The sequence below is a fragment of the Polypterus senegalus genome, chromosome 13 (genome assembly GCF_016835505.1).
Source record: "Polypterus senegalus isolate Bchr_013 chromosome 13, ASM1683550v1, whole genome shotgun sequence".
NCBI lineage: Eukaryota > Metazoa > Chordata > Cladistia > Polypteriformes > Polypteridae > Polypterus > Polypterus senegalus.
Genome location: NC_053166.1, coordinates 8,345,789 through 8,366,283, shown reverse-complemented (window position 1 = coordinate 8,366,283; position 20,495 = coordinate 8,345,789). Strand labels below are relative to the sequence as shown.

Sequence of the window (20,495 nt, the reverse complement as noted above, 5' to 3'; positions counted from 1 at the left end):
TTCAGCACTTTAGTAATTTTAATCCTGTAACTCACCAGGAAGTCTTAACTTTAATTACTAAAATGAAGCCCACTACTTGTTCCCTAGATCCAGTGCCAACAAAACTAGTAAAAGTGCAATGGATGTTCTTGCAGCCCTATTCTAACCGTTATCAATAGTTCATTACTGCATGGCACAGTACCTGATGCACTAAAAGTGTCAGTCATTAAACCTTTACTTAAAAAGTCAGACCTAGACCCACACATACTAAATAACTATAGGCCTATTTCAAATTTACCATTTCTCTCTAAAATACTAGAAAAGTAGTCGCCAGTCAGCTTCAGTCACACCTTACGCATTACAATTTATTTGAGAAATTCCAGTCTGGCTTTCGCACTGGTCATAGTACAGAAACGGCACTAACACGGGTTGTAAATGACATTCTGATATCCTCTGATGAAGGAAACTCCACTGTAATTATGTTGTTGGACTTAAGTGCAGCATTTGACACCATTGACCATTCTATTTTACTGCACAGGCTAGAAAGCGATGTTGGGCTTACAGGCCCGTGCTCGCTTGGTTCAGTTCTTATTTATCAAATCGATTCCAATGTACAGAAATGTGCTGACAGTACTCCATCATTATACACAGAAGTTCAATATGGTGTCCGCAGGGCTCAGTACTGGGACCTTTACTGTTTTCACTTTACATGCTTCCACTGGGATCTCTCATTAGGAAACATAATGTTAATTTTCACTCGTATGCAGATGACACCCAGTTATACCTTTCATTTAAATCAAATGAAGTTTCTCCGATGTTGTCTTTAATTAGTTGTGTTAGTGAATTAAAGGAATGGATGAATGAGAACTACTTGTCTTTAAATACAGATAAAACAGAGATGTTAATTGTTGGAGGGAATGACGCTGATCACAGCAATATTTTGTCATCATTTAACTCAGTTGGAATCCCAATTAATTTTACTGAATCAGCCCCCATCTAGGAGTTATCTTTGACTCTAGCATGTCATTTAAAGCACATATTACAAAGTTGTCCAAAACATGTTTTTCCATCTTAAAAATGTTAGGAAATTAAGGCTTTCTAAATAAACAGGATTGTGAGAAATTAATTCATGCATTTATCTCTAGTAGGATTGACTACTGCAATGCGGTGTTCACTGGCTGTTCAAACTGTTCTCTATACAGCCTCCAGTTAATCCAAAATGCGCTGCAAGAATTATTACAAGAACAAGAAAATATGAACACATAACCCAGTTCTTAAATCTTTACACTGGCTCCCAGTTAAGTTTAGGGCAGATTTCAAAATCCTCCTTTTAACATATAAAGCATTAAATGGCCAAGGTCCGCTTGCTTGTCTGAACTTATCATGACTTACAAACCTGAGCACACATTAAGATCTCAAGATGCCGGTCTGCTTAGGATTCCAAGGATTAATAAAATAACAGTGGGAGGTCGAGCTTTTAGTTACAGGGCCCCTAAACTGTGGAATGGTCTTCCTGCTTCCATAAGAGATGCCCTTGGTCTCAGCCTTTAAATCCCGGCTGAAGACTCACTACTTCAGTTTAGCATATCCTGACTAGAGCTGCTGATTAACTGTACAGACTGCATCTCTGTTGTTAGTCATTAGCACTAAAATATAAGTAACATGATAATTATATTTGAATACTAACCCTCACCTATTCTGTTTCTTTCTCGGTACTCAAATGTGGCATTGGTGCCACGCCCACCTGCCAAGTTGTTTGCCTGCCTATGGTAAAGTCATCCCTGATGGAGGATAACAGGAATCATGGGAAAGAGGGGTCCTTTCATCGGATTGGCTGGCAGCGTTTCAGCCGTGGAATGGCCAAATGGGGAGGCAGCTAGATGGATGAGGTCTCCAGGACTCTAAAAATATCCAAACTAATTATGTCATATCATCTACTGTTAAACTGCTCCGTACTTCTAAAATATTTATTATTATGCTGTATTAAGGATTTGTTCTGTTCTGTGTATTGTATTGTATTGACCCCCTTCTTTTTGACACCAACTGCATGCCCAACCTACCTGGAAAGGGGTCTCTCGTTGAACTGCCTTTTCCCAAGGTTTTTTTGGGAGTTTTTTCTTTTCTTCTCAGAGAGTCAAGGCTGGGGGGCTGTCAAGAGGCAGAGCCTGTTAAAGCCCATTGCGGCACTTCCTGTGTGATTTTGGGCTATACAAAAATAAACTGAATTGTATTGTATTGTAGAAATGTTGAGTGATGAATTATACTTCACTATTTGACAGTCTGATGGACTAATCTGGGTTGGGCAGATGCCAGAAGAACACTATCTTCAGACTGCGCTGTACCTACTTTAATGTTTAGTGAAAGTCAGATAATGGCAGGGTTTAGGCTTTGTCACATGGTTCCATTGAAGGGCACTGTTAATGCTACAGCATGCAAAACCAATTGTGCACTTACAGTTTGTGAAGACTCTTTTCTGTTTCAGGGTGACTGTGCCCCAGTGAACAAAGCCAGGCCCATAAAGACTTGGAGTAACTTGAGTGGCCTGCACAGAGCCCTGACCTCACTCCTATTCAGCACCATGGGGATAAACTGGAACACAAATTGCCTGCCAGGTCTTCTAATCCAGCATTAGCACCTGGCCTCACCAATGATTTTTTGGCTAAATGGGCACAAATTTCTACAGACGTGCTCCAAAAACTTGTAGAAAGAAGAGTGAAGACTGTTATGGAGGGGGAGGATGTGGAGTCAAGGGGCTACTCCATTTTAATGTCTATGGTTTTGTAATGGAATGTCCAACAAGCTTGTTGTTAGTGATTTGTAATCCTTTCATGACCATATACAATTTCTTGTGTTAGGAATTTGTTGGTTTTCATAAACCCCAACTTACTGTACAGAGAGTTTATTTTTTGGGGTTAGAATGCAGGGTCAGCTATTTGTACAGCGAGCACCCCTGGAGCAATTGCAGATTAAGGGTCTTGCTCAAGGGCCCAATGGAGTACCATTCCTTCTGTAACTGCTGGGATTGAAACTGGCAACCTTCAAGTTACTATCTCAGGTCCTTCGGACACAGAGCCACCATTATAGGTGTGATGGTTAGATGTCCACAAAATTATATATCTGTCCTTTACACAGGGTATATTTAGAGTCCCCAATTAGCCCAACTTGTACATCTGTAAGATAAAAACGGAATGGAGGGAAAGGACCAGCCAGGGCCAGAGTTACATGTATTTTCTGGGAGTTAGCTTAAAGTGTTGGGATAAATCAGCCATTCAAAGAGCACTCAAATAGGAGTACTTGAGTAGTACAATGCTCGTTATATTGCACTTTTAGGTAGCTTGTTGTCCTTAGAAGGCCCACCCAATGTTGCCTCTCTGTTGTAACAATTTTGGTAGGTTTTCTGTCTTTATTGGATTCCCTACAGCTGGCATTTAAGGTGTTCATTTTCTTGATATTCCAGCTCATACTGTTGATAACTCATCTTCAGGTTGATTCAACTTGTCAGTGCCATCTCACTAACATTTACTGATGCCTAATGGGCAATACAATAATGAAAAGGCAGTGAGGGGATGCCATTAACTGAAAAGAAGTCCCCCAGTCGACTTTGTAGCAGTTGAGAGGTTCATTATGATGTATGTGGCATCCTGTCTGGAGATGGCCTGGTCCATTTGGAGCTGCAGGAATACATGGGGCCATGTTTAGGATAGGATCCCAGAGGTTCCACAACCCAGTCCTGATTTAGATGTTTGATTCCAGAGATAGTTGCAGAAATGGTTCTTTCTCAGGGATTAAGAGAGTTTGTGAAAATTTAGGTTTGTCGTCAGTGTTGGGTGGATGAATGACAAAGGTTTGACTAGTGGGAGGAAGTAGTGCCAGAGCATAGTGGAAGAGGGCAGAAGGAGAATAAGGAGGTTTTTGACAGCAGAATTAGATGGGGCAGTGCTGTAGGCTCCCTACAAGACAGATAGGGACTGAAGGCATGTATGGATATGCCATCCTGGAGGAGCTGGGCTACCTGTGTAAACTGAATTGGCTGCAGGTGCCACCTCATGCTACCAGTAGTGACAAGGACACTAGCAAAAATGCAAAACTAGAGAAGAATCATTCAGGAAGGATAAGGAGTGAGCAATTGTCTGTGGCCACCATTGCCTTTTTGAGGGGTGTTTTCTCTGTCCAGTGCACAAGTTGTCAGTTTCATTTGCACCAAAGCAGGTAAAGTTGACTCAAATGGCTTAGGCTTCCTAACTGGAGAGACTGATTTACCCGACGCTTGGTGTTAGACTGGGAAGATAAAATGTTCACTTCAGTTTTTGAGCAGTGTATAATGGACTACAATATAAATGTGGCATAATATTTGTTATACTATATCACCTTTATATAGAGATACTATTTAAATAAAGATCAAATTTTGATATGTGCACATATGAGAGAAAAGAAAAAACATTTCATGGGGTGTACTTTTTCACATGACTGTAGCAATGACATGTTCCATTGCTCCATTGATTCATCATCCTCTTTTCTGAATGGACATTTCTCCTGTCAAACCAGAGTCTAAACTAGAAGAAGAGGGAAGGTAGAAACAAGCCAAAGACGGAACAACAGAATGGAGTGTACTTATTTTTTTTCATGGCTGCATATATAAAAAAATGTGAAATAGGCCTACATAAAAGGTCAGCCAAAGCTATTTATTCATTTACCTTTAGTATAAAAATCATCAAATGATGTCAACGTGTGGACAGGTTTTTGTTTTTCAATCAGTAGCATTTTTCTTTCTTATCTATTTTCACTTAAATACCCCTTCAACCTCACACCCATCATTAAGAGGTCATTATTCCTTACCTGTAGATGGCATGTCTAAATGCAGGGGTCATGAATAGCGTCTGCAGCACAGTGTTCAGGTAGCAAGTTGATCCTTGGTTATATAAGCCACGAAAACCTTGACAGACAGAAATGTGCCAAATGTCACAAACAAAAAAGGAAAAGGGCAGCAGTTAAAATACATTAAGGCAATAATTCTTTGTGGACTGCATTGTATATTTTAATTTAATGATTTGTGGTTAGTATTGGGGCGGCACGGTGGCGCAGTGGTAGCGCTGCTGCCTCGCAGTTAGGAGACCCGGGTTCGCTTCCCGGGTCCTCCCTGCGTGCAGCTTGCATGTTCTCCCCGTGTCTGCGTGGGTTTCCTCCCACAATCCAAAGACATGCAGGTTAGGTGGATTGGTGATTCTAAATTGGCCCGTGTTTGTGTGTGTCCTGCGGTGGGTTGGCACCCTGCCCAGGATTGGTTCCTGCCCTGTGCTGGCTGGAATTGGCTCCAGCAGACCCCTGTGACCCTGTATTTGGATTCAGCGGGTTAGAAAATGGATGGATGGTTAGTATTGTTGGTTCAGTATCCTTGGTCCAACTCCATGCCTGCTCATTATCTGAATAGTTTATATAGTTATAGTACATTTACAATTATTCACTTGACAGATGCTTTTACCCAAAGCGATTTACAAAAAAAAAAGTCAACATAATGGAGTAAACGTCAGTCTGTGGACTGTTAGGGATCAAGTGTGACAGGATGAGGGTACAATTAGGACCATCACTAGTGAAGGGCTTTAAACCAAACAGAACACAAGATACTTTTCTTAGTTAGAAGAACTTATCAAAGTGATTATCAATTAGACAGAAGTTCTCAGAACAATAGAGTCTGAAAACACTTCTTAAACACATTGAGGGAGTCAGCAGTTTTGATGGTGGTGTTGCAGCTTGTTTCATCAACTAGAAGCCATGTATGAGTCTGGACTGAGGTCTGACACCATACAGAGGTGGCATCAGCAGATGCCATTTGCTAGCAGACCTGAGTGGTCAAGAAGAAGCATAGAACCTCACACGTATCTCTCTCTATATATACAGGTACTATCCCACTGACTACTCTGTAGGTGAGCATCAAGGATTTGGACTTAATGTGTGCCGCTACAGGGAGTCAATGTAGTGATCTGAATATGGGAGTGGATTGGGCTTGTCCTGGCTGGTTGGACACAAGGTATACTGCTGCATTTAAAAATAGTTCAGATGTGATAGGACCAATGCCTGCACCAAACGTTGCTCTGCATGCTCCATTAGATATGGTCTGAACCTACACGGAGAAGAGACAGTTGCAGTGGGGTGAGTGAAGGACAGCTGGCCATTGATCACCAAGCCAAAGTAGCATACTCACATGGTAGGTGTTAGTGATAGTGAGCTAAGCTTTATGGAGATGAGATGATGAATAGACAGAATAGCTGGGGATAACAAGGAGCTCTGTCTTTGCCAGGCTGAGCAGGATATTCCTGGTCCAGATTGAGATATTAGTGAGTTCAGAATCTAGCTTGTCACTGTGTGGTTCTTTGGAGGGAACAAGTATAGCTGAGTATCATTGAAATAAAAACTGATATAAGAATATGTGGGATGAGATGATAGGGCCTAATGAGGTGGTGAACAATAATGTCCTTCCTGTGTCTATGTGGGTTTCCCTTCAGGGCTTCTTGATTTTCTCTCTTAACCCCTGAAGTTGGGTGACTTCCAAATTTTGCAGGACATCCCTGTTTTTTCACTCTATAAAAGCAAATTGCCTCATAACACAATTGTCCTACTGAAAGAAGCTTGAGGAGAAGAATGAGGAGGATTAGTTGCATGCATAGCTGGTGTAATAGAAATGGAGGAATGTGTGCATATTCCTGAATATAGTAATCATGTGTAATTTATCATAAGTTATTTATTTGTCTTATTGTTATTGTAAAATTTTAAAACATTAGAAGATATAACACTGTTTTGATTTCATTATTAATTTGTTTGAGTTAAAAGAAACATACACAGCCCCTCAGGGACATTCACACTACACAACTTGAGATGAGCACCAAATACTACTCTGTGTACCTGTACATCATTTTCTGTTAACAGAACATATTGTTTAATAGTTTGATGTTATGTATACAGTTACACTTTACCAAAATGGATATTGGTAAGTGTATATATTTATATATATATATATATATATATATATATATATATATATATATATATATATATATATATATATATATATACTCAGCGAAAAAAGAAATGTCCTCTGACTTTCAACTGTTTTTACTTTCAGTAAACTTAATGTGTAAATATTTGTACGAACACTAAAAGAGTCAACACCATAAGACATCAACTAAAAATGTTTCACAATGTGTCCCTGAATGAAGGGAGGCTCAAATTCAAAAGTACCAGTCAGTATGTGGTGTGGCCACCAGCTGCTTGAAGTACTGCAGTGCATCTCCTCCTCATGGACTGGACCAGATTTGTCAGTTCTTGCTGTGAGATGTTACCCCACTCTTCCACCAAGGCACCTGCAAGTTCCTGGACATTTCTGGGGAATGGCCTAACCCTCACCCCTGCATCCAACAGGTCCCAGACGTGCTCAATTCCTTCGACGATAAACACGAATCCGTCCATCACCCCCGGTGAGACAAAACCGTGACTCATCAGTGAAGAGCTCTTTTTGCCACTCCTGTCTGGTCCAGCGAAGGTGGGTTTGTGCCCATAGGCGGCGTTGTTGCTGGTGATGTCTGGTAAGGACCTGCCTTACAACAGGCCTACAAGCCCTCAGTCCAGCCTCTCTCACCCTATTGCGGACAGTCTGAGCACTGATGGAGGGATTGTGTGTTCCTGGTGTGACTCGGGCAGTTGTTGTGGCCATCCTGTACCTGTCACGCAGGTGTGATATTCGGATGTACCGATCCTGTGCAGGTGTTGTTACACGTGGTCTTCCACTGCGAGGATGATCAGCTGTCCTTCCTGTCTCCCTGTAGCGCTGTCTTAGGCCTCTCACAGTGCGGACATGGCAATTTATCCAGCAGTCCTCATGCCTCCCTGCAGCAGGCCTAATGCACGTTCACGCAGATGAGCAGGGACCCTGGACATCTTTCACAGTCGGTAGACAAGTCTCTTTAGTGTCCTGCGTTTTTAGAACTGTGACCTTAAATGCCTACTTTCTGTAAGCTGTCTTAACGACCATTCCACAGGTGCATGTTAATTCATTGATTATGGTTAATTGAACATGCATGAAAAAAAAATTGTTTAAACCCTTTACAATGAAGATCTGTAAAGTTATTTGGATTTTTAAAACATTATTGTTGAAATACACAGTCCTGAAAAAGGGACGTTTCTTTTTTTGCTGAGTATAGATATTCAAACCCACGTCTTTGGATCCATGAAGCAGAAGCGCTAACCACTGCACTGCTGGGAAGTAAAAGATAATGAAATTGATTAGCTAACTACTTGCAGCTACTTATTAGCTCACAGCCAGCTCCTTATTTGCACTTATTACGAGAACTATTCATATTCCAAGTTTTGATTGTAAAAGTAAGTGATTGCATGTAAATTTTCCCCAATGAGGATAAATTACTTAAATTCTAAGGCAAACTTGGCACATTTTCTTATCTACACCAGTGCACTATGGTATTTAAAGAAACCCTAACCCTAACCCTAAGCCTAACTCTAAAGAGTTAAATCATATTGGGCCACTTTAATTGTCATTGTTTTGTGACAAGAGAAATACCCTTTCTCAAATGACATGATTTGTGCTGGGCCATACTTGAATATATGAGTCAAATGTACTGGCAAACCTGGTACACTGGTTATCCACTGTACTGTGCAGAATTAACTGAGATATCTGAAGGGCAGGAGAGAGTTAAACTGTATTGTGAAAGTTATTATTATTATTACATCTTTGACAAAAAAGATTCCTAAGTTAAATTGCAGGTGATATTTGTATAGCCTAAATGTATCAACACTATTTACTGGCTAACCTGCCACTCTATCATGTTTCTGGTGATGTAAGAAACATTTATGGTTTTAAATATCACTGGCAAAGACAGTTATATAATCTTTAACTTAAAAATGGAAAGATGTCTTTTCTTAAGTGGACTTTGAAAAAAAATCAGATGTGAAAAGAAGGGACGTAGACTGTTCAAACATACAGATAGTGTTGTAATCTTTTATATATCAATAAAAAATCCCAACGTTTATTAAGGTTGATATCTCAAAACTGGCAGATCAAGAGTTAGTCACCCTACCCCTAAGGCACAAGTTTAACTGGCAGTTTTAAACTGGCACAATGTAAGTCACTGTGAGTGGTGAAATGGAATAGCACCTTGTCAAGCGTCGGTGCCTGCCTTGCATATAATACTGCTAGTGTCTGCTCCATCCCCTTCTAGTCTATACTCAATAAATGGGTTAGAAAATAGAAGGGTGGATGAAATGTTAACCCAGTTCTTGAGATTTCCAGGCCAAACAGTCTGAGTGGCGCTCACTTCCACTCTACCGAAACGCTTTGAACATATGATGAAAAATACTTTAGTGATAGAGATGACCACCAATTTGCTGACTGTGCAAACAGAAGTGTGGAAGATGCTCTGCTGGTTATCCTAAGTACATTAATCCTATGCTTTTCTAAATACGCCTGGTTCCTATGTCACAGCATTGCTTCTGGATTTTTATTCAGCGTTCAGTATTGAGAAATTGAACACTTTGAATGTTAACCCATTTATTCCATTAGGCATTAAGCAGTTCACAGAATGTCAAAGTACAAGACGCTCTTTCACAGGCCATTCATTCAAATACTAGGAGTCTTAGTGGAACTGTTTTTTCCCAATTACTGTTTAAGTTGTACACAAGTGACCTGAGACAGTAAAATGACCACTGCTCCATTATTATGTTGATGACATCAAGCTGATAGGACATGTATCTGGGGATGATGGAAGCTGTGACTTAGTGGACTTTCTAGTAAACTGGTATAAAAAGAACCATCTTACTTTGAATATCAAAAAGACCAAAGAAATGGTATTTGACTTTAACAGGCAGAAAACTGCATGTTCCCCTATCATTGCTCCGGGGCAGGACGTAGAAGAGGTGACTGAATAAGAAATATGAAGGTACTCACCTAGTTAATAAATGCAAAAAACATCTGTCTATTATGAAAAAAAATCTTGGAAAGAGATGAGACATGATTTTCTCAGAGAGATACTTTCACGTACAATAAGACGAGTCTTTGTGCCAAGAGATATAACCAGGCCCGCGGCCAGAAATAAAGGACAAAGAGTGGATGCCAAAGTAGAATGTTGTAAAAAATTCAAAAACGCTGGCGCAATACACATGGAGAGCAGGTTAGAGATAATGGAAGTACGAAAAATTCGAAAGTCTCAAAAAAATTATAGTAAAGATCGCATAAGCGCAAACAAATGGAAATTATTACTCTGTGAAATAACGGAACAGCAAAAAGAGATTGAATATATTGTTTGGATTTAAAGTTTAAGTCGGAGACTTGTAGATCATCTAATTCGTGTTGCCATCAGGGAAAAAAAAAGTAGCGCTTCTTCCCAATGAAGAGGCATATCTGTGAGAATTAAAAGATTTGTTGTTTGGTGAAAGTGAAATCCCATAAGAGAAAATTTCAAGCCCCACGAGACAAGAGCTTATGCAAAGAGATTTGGAAAAGTCCTTCCCAAATAACCACGCACACGTTTCAGTCATCTCTCATTTGTGTGAATGCTATTGTCAGACACATTTCTTGTAGAGCAGGAGTTCTCAACGTCGGTCCTGAGGGCCCACAGTGGCTGCAGGTTTTTGTTCCAACCAGATTCCTAATCAGTGACAACACCTGGTAACACTGAGCTCATTTAATTAGCTGGTCATTTTTTTTCTTTTATTCGACATTCAGAAAAGCATAGCAGCATGATTTTTACATTTATAAGAAATTTATAAATATTAATTTAATTTAATTTAATATAAATATAGACTCACACCTGGTGGCATGGATTGTGGACTATCTTACAGACAGACCTCAATATGTGCGTCTTGGGAACTGCAGGTCTGACATTGTGGTCAGCAGCACAGGAGCGCTGCAGGGGACTGGACTCTCTCCGGTTCCTGTTCAGTCTATATACATCAGACTTCCACTATGACTCGGAGTCCTGCCACGTGCAAAAGTTCACTGACGACACTGCTATTGTGGGCTGCATCAGGAGTGGGCAGGAGGAGGAGTACAGAAAGTTAATCAAAAACTTTGTTAAATGGTGCGACTCAAACCACTTACACCTTAACACCAGCAAGACCAAGGAGCTGGTGGTGGATTTTAGGAGGCCCAGGCCCCTCATGGACCCTGTGATCATCAGAGGTGACTGTGCAGAGGGTGCAGACCTATAAATATCTGGGAGTGCAGCTGGATGACAAACTGGACTGGACTGCCAATACTGATGCTCTATGTAAGAAAGGTCAGAGCAGACTATACTTTCTGAGAAGGTTGGCAACCTTCAACATCTGCAGTAAGATGCTGCAGATGTTCTACCAGACGGTTGTGGCGAGTGCCCTCTTCTACGCGGTGGTGTGCTGGGGTGGCAGCATAAAGATGAAAGACGCCTCACGCCTGGACAAACTTGTTAAGAAGGCAGGCTCCATTGTAGGATTAAAGTTGGACAGTTTAACATCTGTGGCAGAGCGACGGGCATTAAGCAAACTCCTGTCAATCATGAAGAATCCTCTGCATTCACTTAACAGGATCATCTCCAGACAGAGGAGTAGCTTCAGTGATAGACTTTTGTCACCGTCCTGCTCCACTGACAGACTGAGATCATCGTTCTTCCCCCACACTATGCGACTCTTCAATTCCACCCGGGGGAGTACATGCTAACATTAATTTTATTTTAATTTTTTTCATTTTATTACTATTTAATTTAATATTGTTTCTTTGTATCAGTATACTGCTGCTGGATTATGTGAATTTCCCCTTGGGATTAATAAAGTATCAATCTATCTATCTATCTATTGATTTAAATGCTTAACTCTCTTTTGTTGATTTCATTATACTTTGCTCTTTCTCTGTGCAGTTTTTCCCTTTTCATTGTATCTTAATAATGACAACTTAAAATGAGCAGAGCAGACACCCAGGCTAACAACACTGAATAATCAAAGGCTGCAACTACTTTAGAGTCAGACCCACTAATTAGTAAATAATGGATTAATTAAACAATTAGAACACCTGGAAAAGTAGAATGAAAATCAAGATGAAAATACTGTTAAAAAGAAAAAAAAATACATTATTCCTAAATAACTGCTTGGTACATTTTAATATTTTTTTTTTTTTTAGCAAACTTAGTTTTCTAATTAATATGTTGTTCCTTAAACACAGAACTTGGGCAAATATCAGTTCACTTAATTAGCCCAGGAGTTCAATTAAAAACTGGATTGGTTGGAACAAAAACTTGCAGCGACAGGGGTCCCCAGGACCGACGTTGAGAACCCCTGTTGTAGAGAGAAAGAAACAATATCAATATTGTTTCACTCACGGGCAGTAATACGTTGCCTTGTCACAATGTAATTCCAAACACGGAGTCAAAACTCAATGCGCTATGGATAAAAAGATAAATGCGAAAAGAGAGCGAATATATGGACATACTGTAGGTGATATGACAGAAGTATGTAGATATTAGTCAGCTTTAAAGTTTAAGTCGGAGACTTGTAGACTGTCTAATTGGTGTTACCATCGGGGAAAAGTCGTGTTTCTTCCCAATGAAGAGGTGTATCCACGAGAATTAAACTTTTTGTTGTTTGGTGAAAGTGAAATCCAAATACGCAAATGACAGAGACGCAAAGTTGCTGGTGCAAAGGGCAGGCAGGGGTGTTGGCGAGCGAAGCAAGCAGGGGGCAAAGACCCCTAGTCTACAATGAATACAATCAGCACTTACAGTACGTTTCCTCTGTAATCTCAGACTATTTACAGTGGACAAGGACCTCATGTTATCCTTTTATCACAGTTTGATCCAGTCTGCCATCATCTTGAGCATGGGAAAGGCGCTATATAAATAAAATGTATTATTATTATTATTATTATTATTTACAGTTACTGTACAGGCTTTAAAATGTTTGAAGCGCAGTGCAAGATGCAAATCACATGGCATGGCAGCAGATGATTGAGCAAAGAGGAAGTAAAAAAGTATTGAGCTACATTTTTTTGTATAAATATGTGCTATATAAATAAATGTTGATTGATTGATTGATTGTATCGAAGGCACTTCACAGAGTTTAAGAAAGAATGGCAGGGTATACAGTATATAGCATTGTACTAAACCAGATAAATAATTAAAGAAGAGTAAGATAGTAAATTCAGAGAAACAAAAAGCCTAATAGACAACATAATCGATGGTCTTACACACACACATAGGTTACATGAGCATCTTGACACGGAGAGAAGGGTAATAAAGTCAAGTAGAGCTAAAAGCCTTCCTGAACAGATGAGTTTTGAATTGTTTTTTAAAAGAATTCATGGAGTCAGCTGACCTGATTCATTTCGGGAGGTCATTCCAGAGTCTGGGCACTCGCCATACAGCTGAAGGCCCTGCTGTCACCCATGGAGTGTAGATTAGTGTGGGGCACAACAAGATGGCCAGAATCAGAGGACCTTAGTGAGCGGGCAGGCACTTAGTGGTAGAGAAGGTCATTGATGTAGTTTGGCGCGAGGTCATTTAAGGCTTTGTAGGTTATTAATAGGATTTTATATTCGATTCTGTAAGACACAGAGAGCCAGCGAAGACGAAGCAGGATGGGTGTGATGTGCTCGTTGCTGCTGGTTCGAGTAAGGACTCTTGTAGCAGAGTTTTGAATAAGCTGAAGCTGTGATATAAGATAGAAGGGGCACCTGCCAGCAGGGAAATACCATAATCGATGTGGGATGTGATAAAAGCAGACTAGTTTCTCAGCATTAGAAAAGGAGAGGAAGGAGCAAACACGGGATACGTGACGGAGGTGAAAGTAAGAAAGTTTCTTAATGTGATTTATGTGGGCGGAATAAGAAAGGGGGGAATTAAAAATGACACCAAGATTCTTTGCAGTAGGGGCAGGTCTGATGAGATCACCACCAAGATGGACTGGGAAGGAGCTACTCTTTGTCTTTTATTTCTGGCCCTGGGCGTGGTTAAATCTCTTGGCACAAATTCTCGTCTCACGGGACGTGAGTTCTTGATATTTTTTAGTTCATAATTTAAAAAAGGAATAAGAATCTGAAAATCTAACAACATCACATTAAAGTTCAATAAATTCTGAAAAGAATGATACCAAACATATGTATGTAGGTTTTAAAATAAGCCCGATTTGAAGCGTGACAAAAAACGTGACATAAAAATGTCACATAACATCGTTGCACAAAATCGTTGCACTTTTAGACTTAGGATTTTATACATATATAGAGAGTAGATGAATATACTGTATATATATATATATATATATATATGTATGTGTGTGTGTGTGTAATTTTTTCAGTTAATGTTGAAGTCCCTTTTTGTGCAATCTTGTTCAGCTACACCATTTGGTTTTATATATATATAGAGTAGATAATAAATATTATTGTCAGTTCATGTACTTAAATGTATATTATTGCATAGTACAATTGGTTATATTGTACTGTAAAATCTAATGAACTTGTTGATGTGGCTGATAATTTGATTATTTGTTGTAACCACACTGCAGATTATGCCCCCTGCAGGAGGTGAAAACTTAAGGCAAGGGTTGTCAACACTGAGGAATGTGACTTGTTACATGAATCTGAAGCCGATAAACTTAAAACTCAAAGTGCTCAAGTGGTCCTTCAGAGTGCAACTCAGAATTGAAAGAGTTAAACGATCCGACGTATTAGAAATTCTACAGCCAAAAATGGATACAAATTCATACGTCCAAAGGTATTGCACTTTACACAAAATTTATTTGAAAACAACTGACAAAGAAGTTTTCTTGGATTTCTATATGAATCTGACAGATCATGCTCGCATATACAATAAACCAACCTGTGACGAATTGTCAGCGTTAATAGTTTCGAAAGACGGAGATATCAAAGACAAAGTTGATATTTGTGTTTATCCAAAAGCACAGCTCGATTCGTCACAATGGCAGGTCTGGGAAATGACTAGAGCATAGGGCCTGCACAGGGGTTGGCGAGAGAAGCGAGCAGGGGGCAAAGCCCCCTAGTACTTTTTAAAGAATTTTGTTAACACCCCAATTCTTTTTGATGAAAAGAGTCTTTTAGAGATTTATCATATTTATTAAGGTGCACAAATTATTCAGCCTCAAACTGGACCCAACCAGTGATAAAAATAACATGGTGGCAGAGAATACAACCATGAGACATTGGGCATTTGCTCCTTTTGGGCAATTTCAGTTATTACAGAACTAATAAAGAGAGGTAACCAATACATTTGGTTGATATTTATTATTATTTATTTATTATATTCTAATAAACAAGTCTAATTTAGTGATGGTGAATAGAGAAGACTATAATATGCTTGGCCAGATCTAGGTGTGTATTCTGGTGCTCTACTCGCAAAAGAGCCTTAGAGAGAACACAAGAGACAAGAACGCCTAATAACCGGAAAAGTCCAAGGTTTCATCGACAGTACTGGTGCCCACAGCAATCTGCTATGTACAGTACACAAGTGACTCATAGGTCTCTCTTATGAGACAGTACATTTAATGTGTTACTGGCCCAAAAAAGAGAAAATGGATTGTCATTCAAAGCAAGTGCCTGATGGTGCTGTGAAAAGAAAAGTAAAAAAAACAAAAATAGAAGAAAAAAAAAAGACCCAGTTGTGCTGAAAACTACACCAGACAGTTAAAGTTAATAAAATATTGATTTGCATACATACTTTGAACAAGCCATAAATACTGCAGCTGCTTCCAGCTTTAACATGAATGTGGTGTCCTGTTCCACGGAGTCACCGACGAAGACATGAACATCCAATACTGTGGCAGACACCAAGGCAATTACAGAAGAAAAGACACCAAAAGCAAATCAAACCTGCACAAAGGACCCTTTTCTGTTATTATTATTATTATTATTTTTTTTACTGTATTTGGTCCTAGAACATTAGTTATATATCACCTTCTTTATCACAAAGGGGCATAAGCCTTTTAAAATGTCTAATTGATGTTTTTTAACTGTGATAGGTTGAATGCCAGCAGATGTGAGGATGCACTCATTAGTTAGTTAAGTTTATTGTAATCAATACACAAAAGAGTGAAAAAGCTGACCCAATATAAAGTTTTGGACTTTTTATTAACTGTAATTCCTGTATATACAGTAATTTATTATTTGCACCTTTGAATTTCAAAATTTTTGAGTATATGCATGTTCCTGTGAGGGTTTATGCAGTAGTGAAGTTAGAGTCTTAATCCCACCTCGATTATATGACAGGTAAAATCCCTGTCTTTTGTTCAAATGTATTGATAACTTTGACAGTTGATCCTCATGCTCAGCAATATTAATTAGGTGAGCACATCATGCATGCCCAAATAAATGTGCATGTAATGCACCTGTCTTCAACCAAGTTTTAACGTTTTTTCATGACTTTTCTGCCCTGCACCCTGTTACATGTGATGTTAGATTAATATGAGTTACTCACTGAACACCAACAAAAATTGGTGTACTTTAGCAAGTGCAAAGTCCGGTATTTACATGTCATAAAGGGGTTGAAACCACAATAAAAACAGTATAGCCGTGCTTTAGGTGGCAGGGTGGCACAGTGGGTAGCGCTGCTGCCTCGCAGTAAGGAGACCCATCTGGGTTCGCTTCCCAGGACATCCCTGTGTGGAGTTTGCATGTTCTCCCAGTGTCTGCGTTGGTTTCCTCCCACAGTCCAAAGACATGTAGGTTAGGTGCATTGACGATCCTAAATTGTCCCTAGTGTGTGTGTGGCCTGCGGTGGGTTGTTGCCCTGCCCAGGGTTTGTTTCCTGCCTTGCGCCCTGTGATGGCTGGAATTGACTCCAGCAGACCCCCTATAGTTAGGATACAGTAGTTTGGATAATGGCTGGATGGATGGATAGTTGTGCTTTATTTGTTCTTATATTAACTTTATGATAAAGTTCAATCCCCTCAGAAGCCAGTTATTGACCAGGTTATAAACAGAAAAAAACCTGTATTACAGTCCACCAAGGATCTCCTCACAATATAATGCATCCAAAACACTAACTATCCACATATTTAACACTTCTGTTTAGATGTAGTACAAAGGTAAATGCATTGATTTTATTCACTCTCGGAAACAAATTATGTTCCCTCCTACACTCGAATGTTCAATAACTGTGATATAAATGAACATTTAAAACACATAATGAATGGGTATTATGCTTAGCAAAATAAAAATGTAAAAAGTGTCACTTACCAAATGAAAAATGGATCTGTGTTTGGGTGGCAAATGCAGGGGGTTAGGGGCAGTTGCACTCCTCCTATCTACTTTTTTGTAAACATTTTTCATTTAATAATGGGGCAAAACAATACTGACAAATCAAAAGCATAACACTACTAACAGGGTTGCCAGGTTCCTAAAAATATATAAAGCCCCATGACTGCTTAAAAATGGCAGATTTGGCCAAAAAAATAGCCCAGTGCCTGAGGTAGACAAAATGACACACTAGAAAGCAAGGGGTGGTGTCGGCTGAGTGAGACGGTTAGGTACATACAGTACCAAAGCCCGAGTTTTTGACCCTTTTGAGATAGTTCAGAGTGATAGAATGGTAATATACCATCACACAACCGGGCAGGAGGGGGGGATTTTAGAATGGTTCAGAACATAACACAAATGTGAATAGCAGTGGAAGGGGTTCCAAATGGATAAAAAACATGGTAATAATTTGTGGGAGAGGGATTAAAAAATAGGCCAAAACACTGCCCAAGTATCCCAAACAAAACACAACCCATGAAAGCCCGTTTTTTCCCAACAGATGACAATCAAAAATAGCTCAATTGGGTGAGGAAACTGAGAACCTGGCAACTCTGACTACTAAACACTGTTATGTTTGCAATATTTACATTTTACAATAGCATGTGCTGGATTGCCATAAAGTGTTGTGGGTTTGAGAGAGTTCTGGTGGGAATGTGACTAGTACAATAAATACCTCCATGAGATAAACTGCACCTGTCCAATCTCTTACTGTATAAAACAAACTCAAAAATGCAGCCCTGTGATCAGATATCACTTGCTTTCCATTTGGAGGTGCCTGCCAAAGCACCCCCTACTCCACTACGGATAGCCAGGCATGTTTGTTAGACCAGTGACACAAAAATTGCAGGATTTTGTGCAATGATTTTATGTGATGTTGTTATGTCACATTTTTTGTCACGCTTATTTTAAAACCTACATATATATGTTTGGTATCATTCTTTTCAGAATTTATCGAACTTTAATGTGATGCTGTTATATTTTCAGATTCTTATTCTGCTTTTAAATTATAAATTAAAAATATCAAGAACTCACATCCTGTGAGATGAGACTTTGTGCCAAGAGATTTAACCATGCCCAGAGCCGGAAATAAAAGACAAAGAGTAGATGACAAAGACAGCTGCTGTACAGGCTTTTAAATGTTCGAAACGCCACATGAGATGCAGATCACATGGCAGCAGCAGCAGCAGCAATCCAGCAGCTGAACGAGCAAAGAGGAGGTAAAAAAAAACTATTTGTTTCCTATCGTATCACCGTTTAAGAGGGGGTTTCGTAGGAGCAAGCGAGTGTCCTTGGGGTGCGTTCAGCCCCCCTCTTCACAACATGAACAGCAGACTGGCTGCAACTGGGGGTTGGGCGCCAAAGGCACCAGGGGGAAGGTGCCAGATGGGCTTCCCCCCCTTATATATATATCTCTCTATTTTAAAAAAAAGTCTTGGCAGGGAGACGAGACGTGATCTTCTTGGAAGACAATTTGACGTCCCGCGAGAGACACTTTAATGTCATGCAAAACAAGACAGTGAGACAAAAGGACAGCTGCTGTACAGGCTTTTAAATGATCAATGTGTAGCACGACAAGCAGAACACGCACCTCGGCAGCAGAAGAACAAAGCCAGTGGCCGATCCGTCCACATCTCCCAAGCGTCCGTTCAGCTCTCCCCCTTCACAACGCAAGCAGGAGAGATGCAAAGTGGCAAGAGCATGTTGCGCCTCCGGGGGGGTTGAGCGAAGAGATAGAGACCAGATCATCGCGGAGAAACACTTTGATGACACGCGAGACTAGACATTACAACCTTAGGAAGCAAGACTCGTCAGACGGTGACTTTTGCACATCACACCCTACTTACAAACAATTTAAAATAAATTCACGGACATCTAACCTAGCAGTTGTTGGAATGGTTTTGGAAGACACACTTCATGTGCTCCCAGCTCTTAAAACAACGACAAGCAGAACACGCAGCTCACCAGCAGCAGCAGCAAGACAGCATCTCCTTAGCATGCATTCAGCCCCTCCCATTCGCAACATGAGCAGTGAAAATAATGCATATGTAACAATTCCCATGAAAATAACAATCTCTTTAAATTAGGGTATATCCGGTAAACCAAACCCGGGGGTGGGCAATCGAAGCGAGCAGGGGGCGGAGCCCCCTAATATATATCTATACTAATAAAAGGCAAAGCCCTGACTGACTGACTGGCTCACTCACTCATCACTAATTCTCCAACTTCCCGTGTAGGTAGAAGGCTGAAATTTGGCAGGCTCATTCCTTACAGCTTACTTACAAAGGTTAAGCAGGTTTCATTCTACGCGTAACGGTCATAACAGTCGACAACGTCCGCCATGTTGAACTTTCTTATTTATGGCCCCATCTTCAAGAAATTTGGTAGGCGCCTTCCCTGCGCTAACCGAAACTGATGTACGTACTTATTTTGGTGGTATGACGCCACTGTCGGCCGCCATATTGAACTTTCCAACGGTTTGTTACCTATGGGCCCATCTTCAAGAAATTTGGTACGCGGGCTCCCAACGCTAACTGAATCCTACTTACATACATATATACGTCCATAGCCTGCAGCTCGGTCACCGTGTGAGGCGACGTTGGGTCCCCCATCCCAACGCCTCTCATGTTGTTGGCTGCCTGCCTATATAAGGCCGTCCGTCACTCCAGTCTCTTCATTCCCTTCCTTGCTACGCCACGAGATTCACGTCTCCCTGCTGATAACTACAGCCTTTTTATTTAATCCACGGCTTCTCCGCTGTTTTATTGTTTGTTTATTATGATTATAGTTATTGTGCAGGTATTTTAGACTTACTTTACATTGTTCAGGTCCCCATTTCCTTTATCGTTCCAACTGTACCCCCATTAACATGTCTATCGAGGTGATCACCATCGATCAAAGAACTGTCACTTACCGAGTGGTTTCCATGCCCGGAGATGGCGCCTGCCTTTTCCATTCTCTGCGTTACATATTGCACGGCCATATCAGGCTCACTCTTGATATCCATTGTGTCTTATGTATTGAATGACTGGACAGGTTCAAGGTGTGGACTGATGACGGTACAGGAGATAATTAGACTACACAGGAGCACTAGAAGAGTGAAATGCTTAAGCCCTTCACCTATGGATCTGCATGTGAGTTGATGGCTGCCGCTGAATTGTTCGGTTGTCACTTTCAAGTGTACCGAAATGGCCAAATATTTCCCACCTTTGGACAACCGCCAATGCCTCTTAAACATCTTAGATTG

The 20,495-nt window shown here is 40.3% G+C and overlaps 1 protein-coding gene across 3 annotated transcripts in view; it reads right to left on the bottom strand.

Moving 5' to 3' along the window:
• LOC120542856 (ubiquitin carboxyl-terminal hydrolase 47) overlaps positions 1-20,495 on the bottom strand; it is a 102,937-nt gene that overhangs the window by 78,671 nt on the left and 3,771 nt on the right. For all 3 annotated transcript variants that reach the window (XM_039775555.1, XM_039775557.1, XM_039775556.1), the window contains exon 2: positions 4,816-4,912. In XM_039775555.1, coding sequence (XP_039631489.1) covers positions 4,816-4,912 — 97 coding nt within the window. The remainder of the gene's footprint in view (positions 1-4,815; positions 4,913-20,495) is intronic.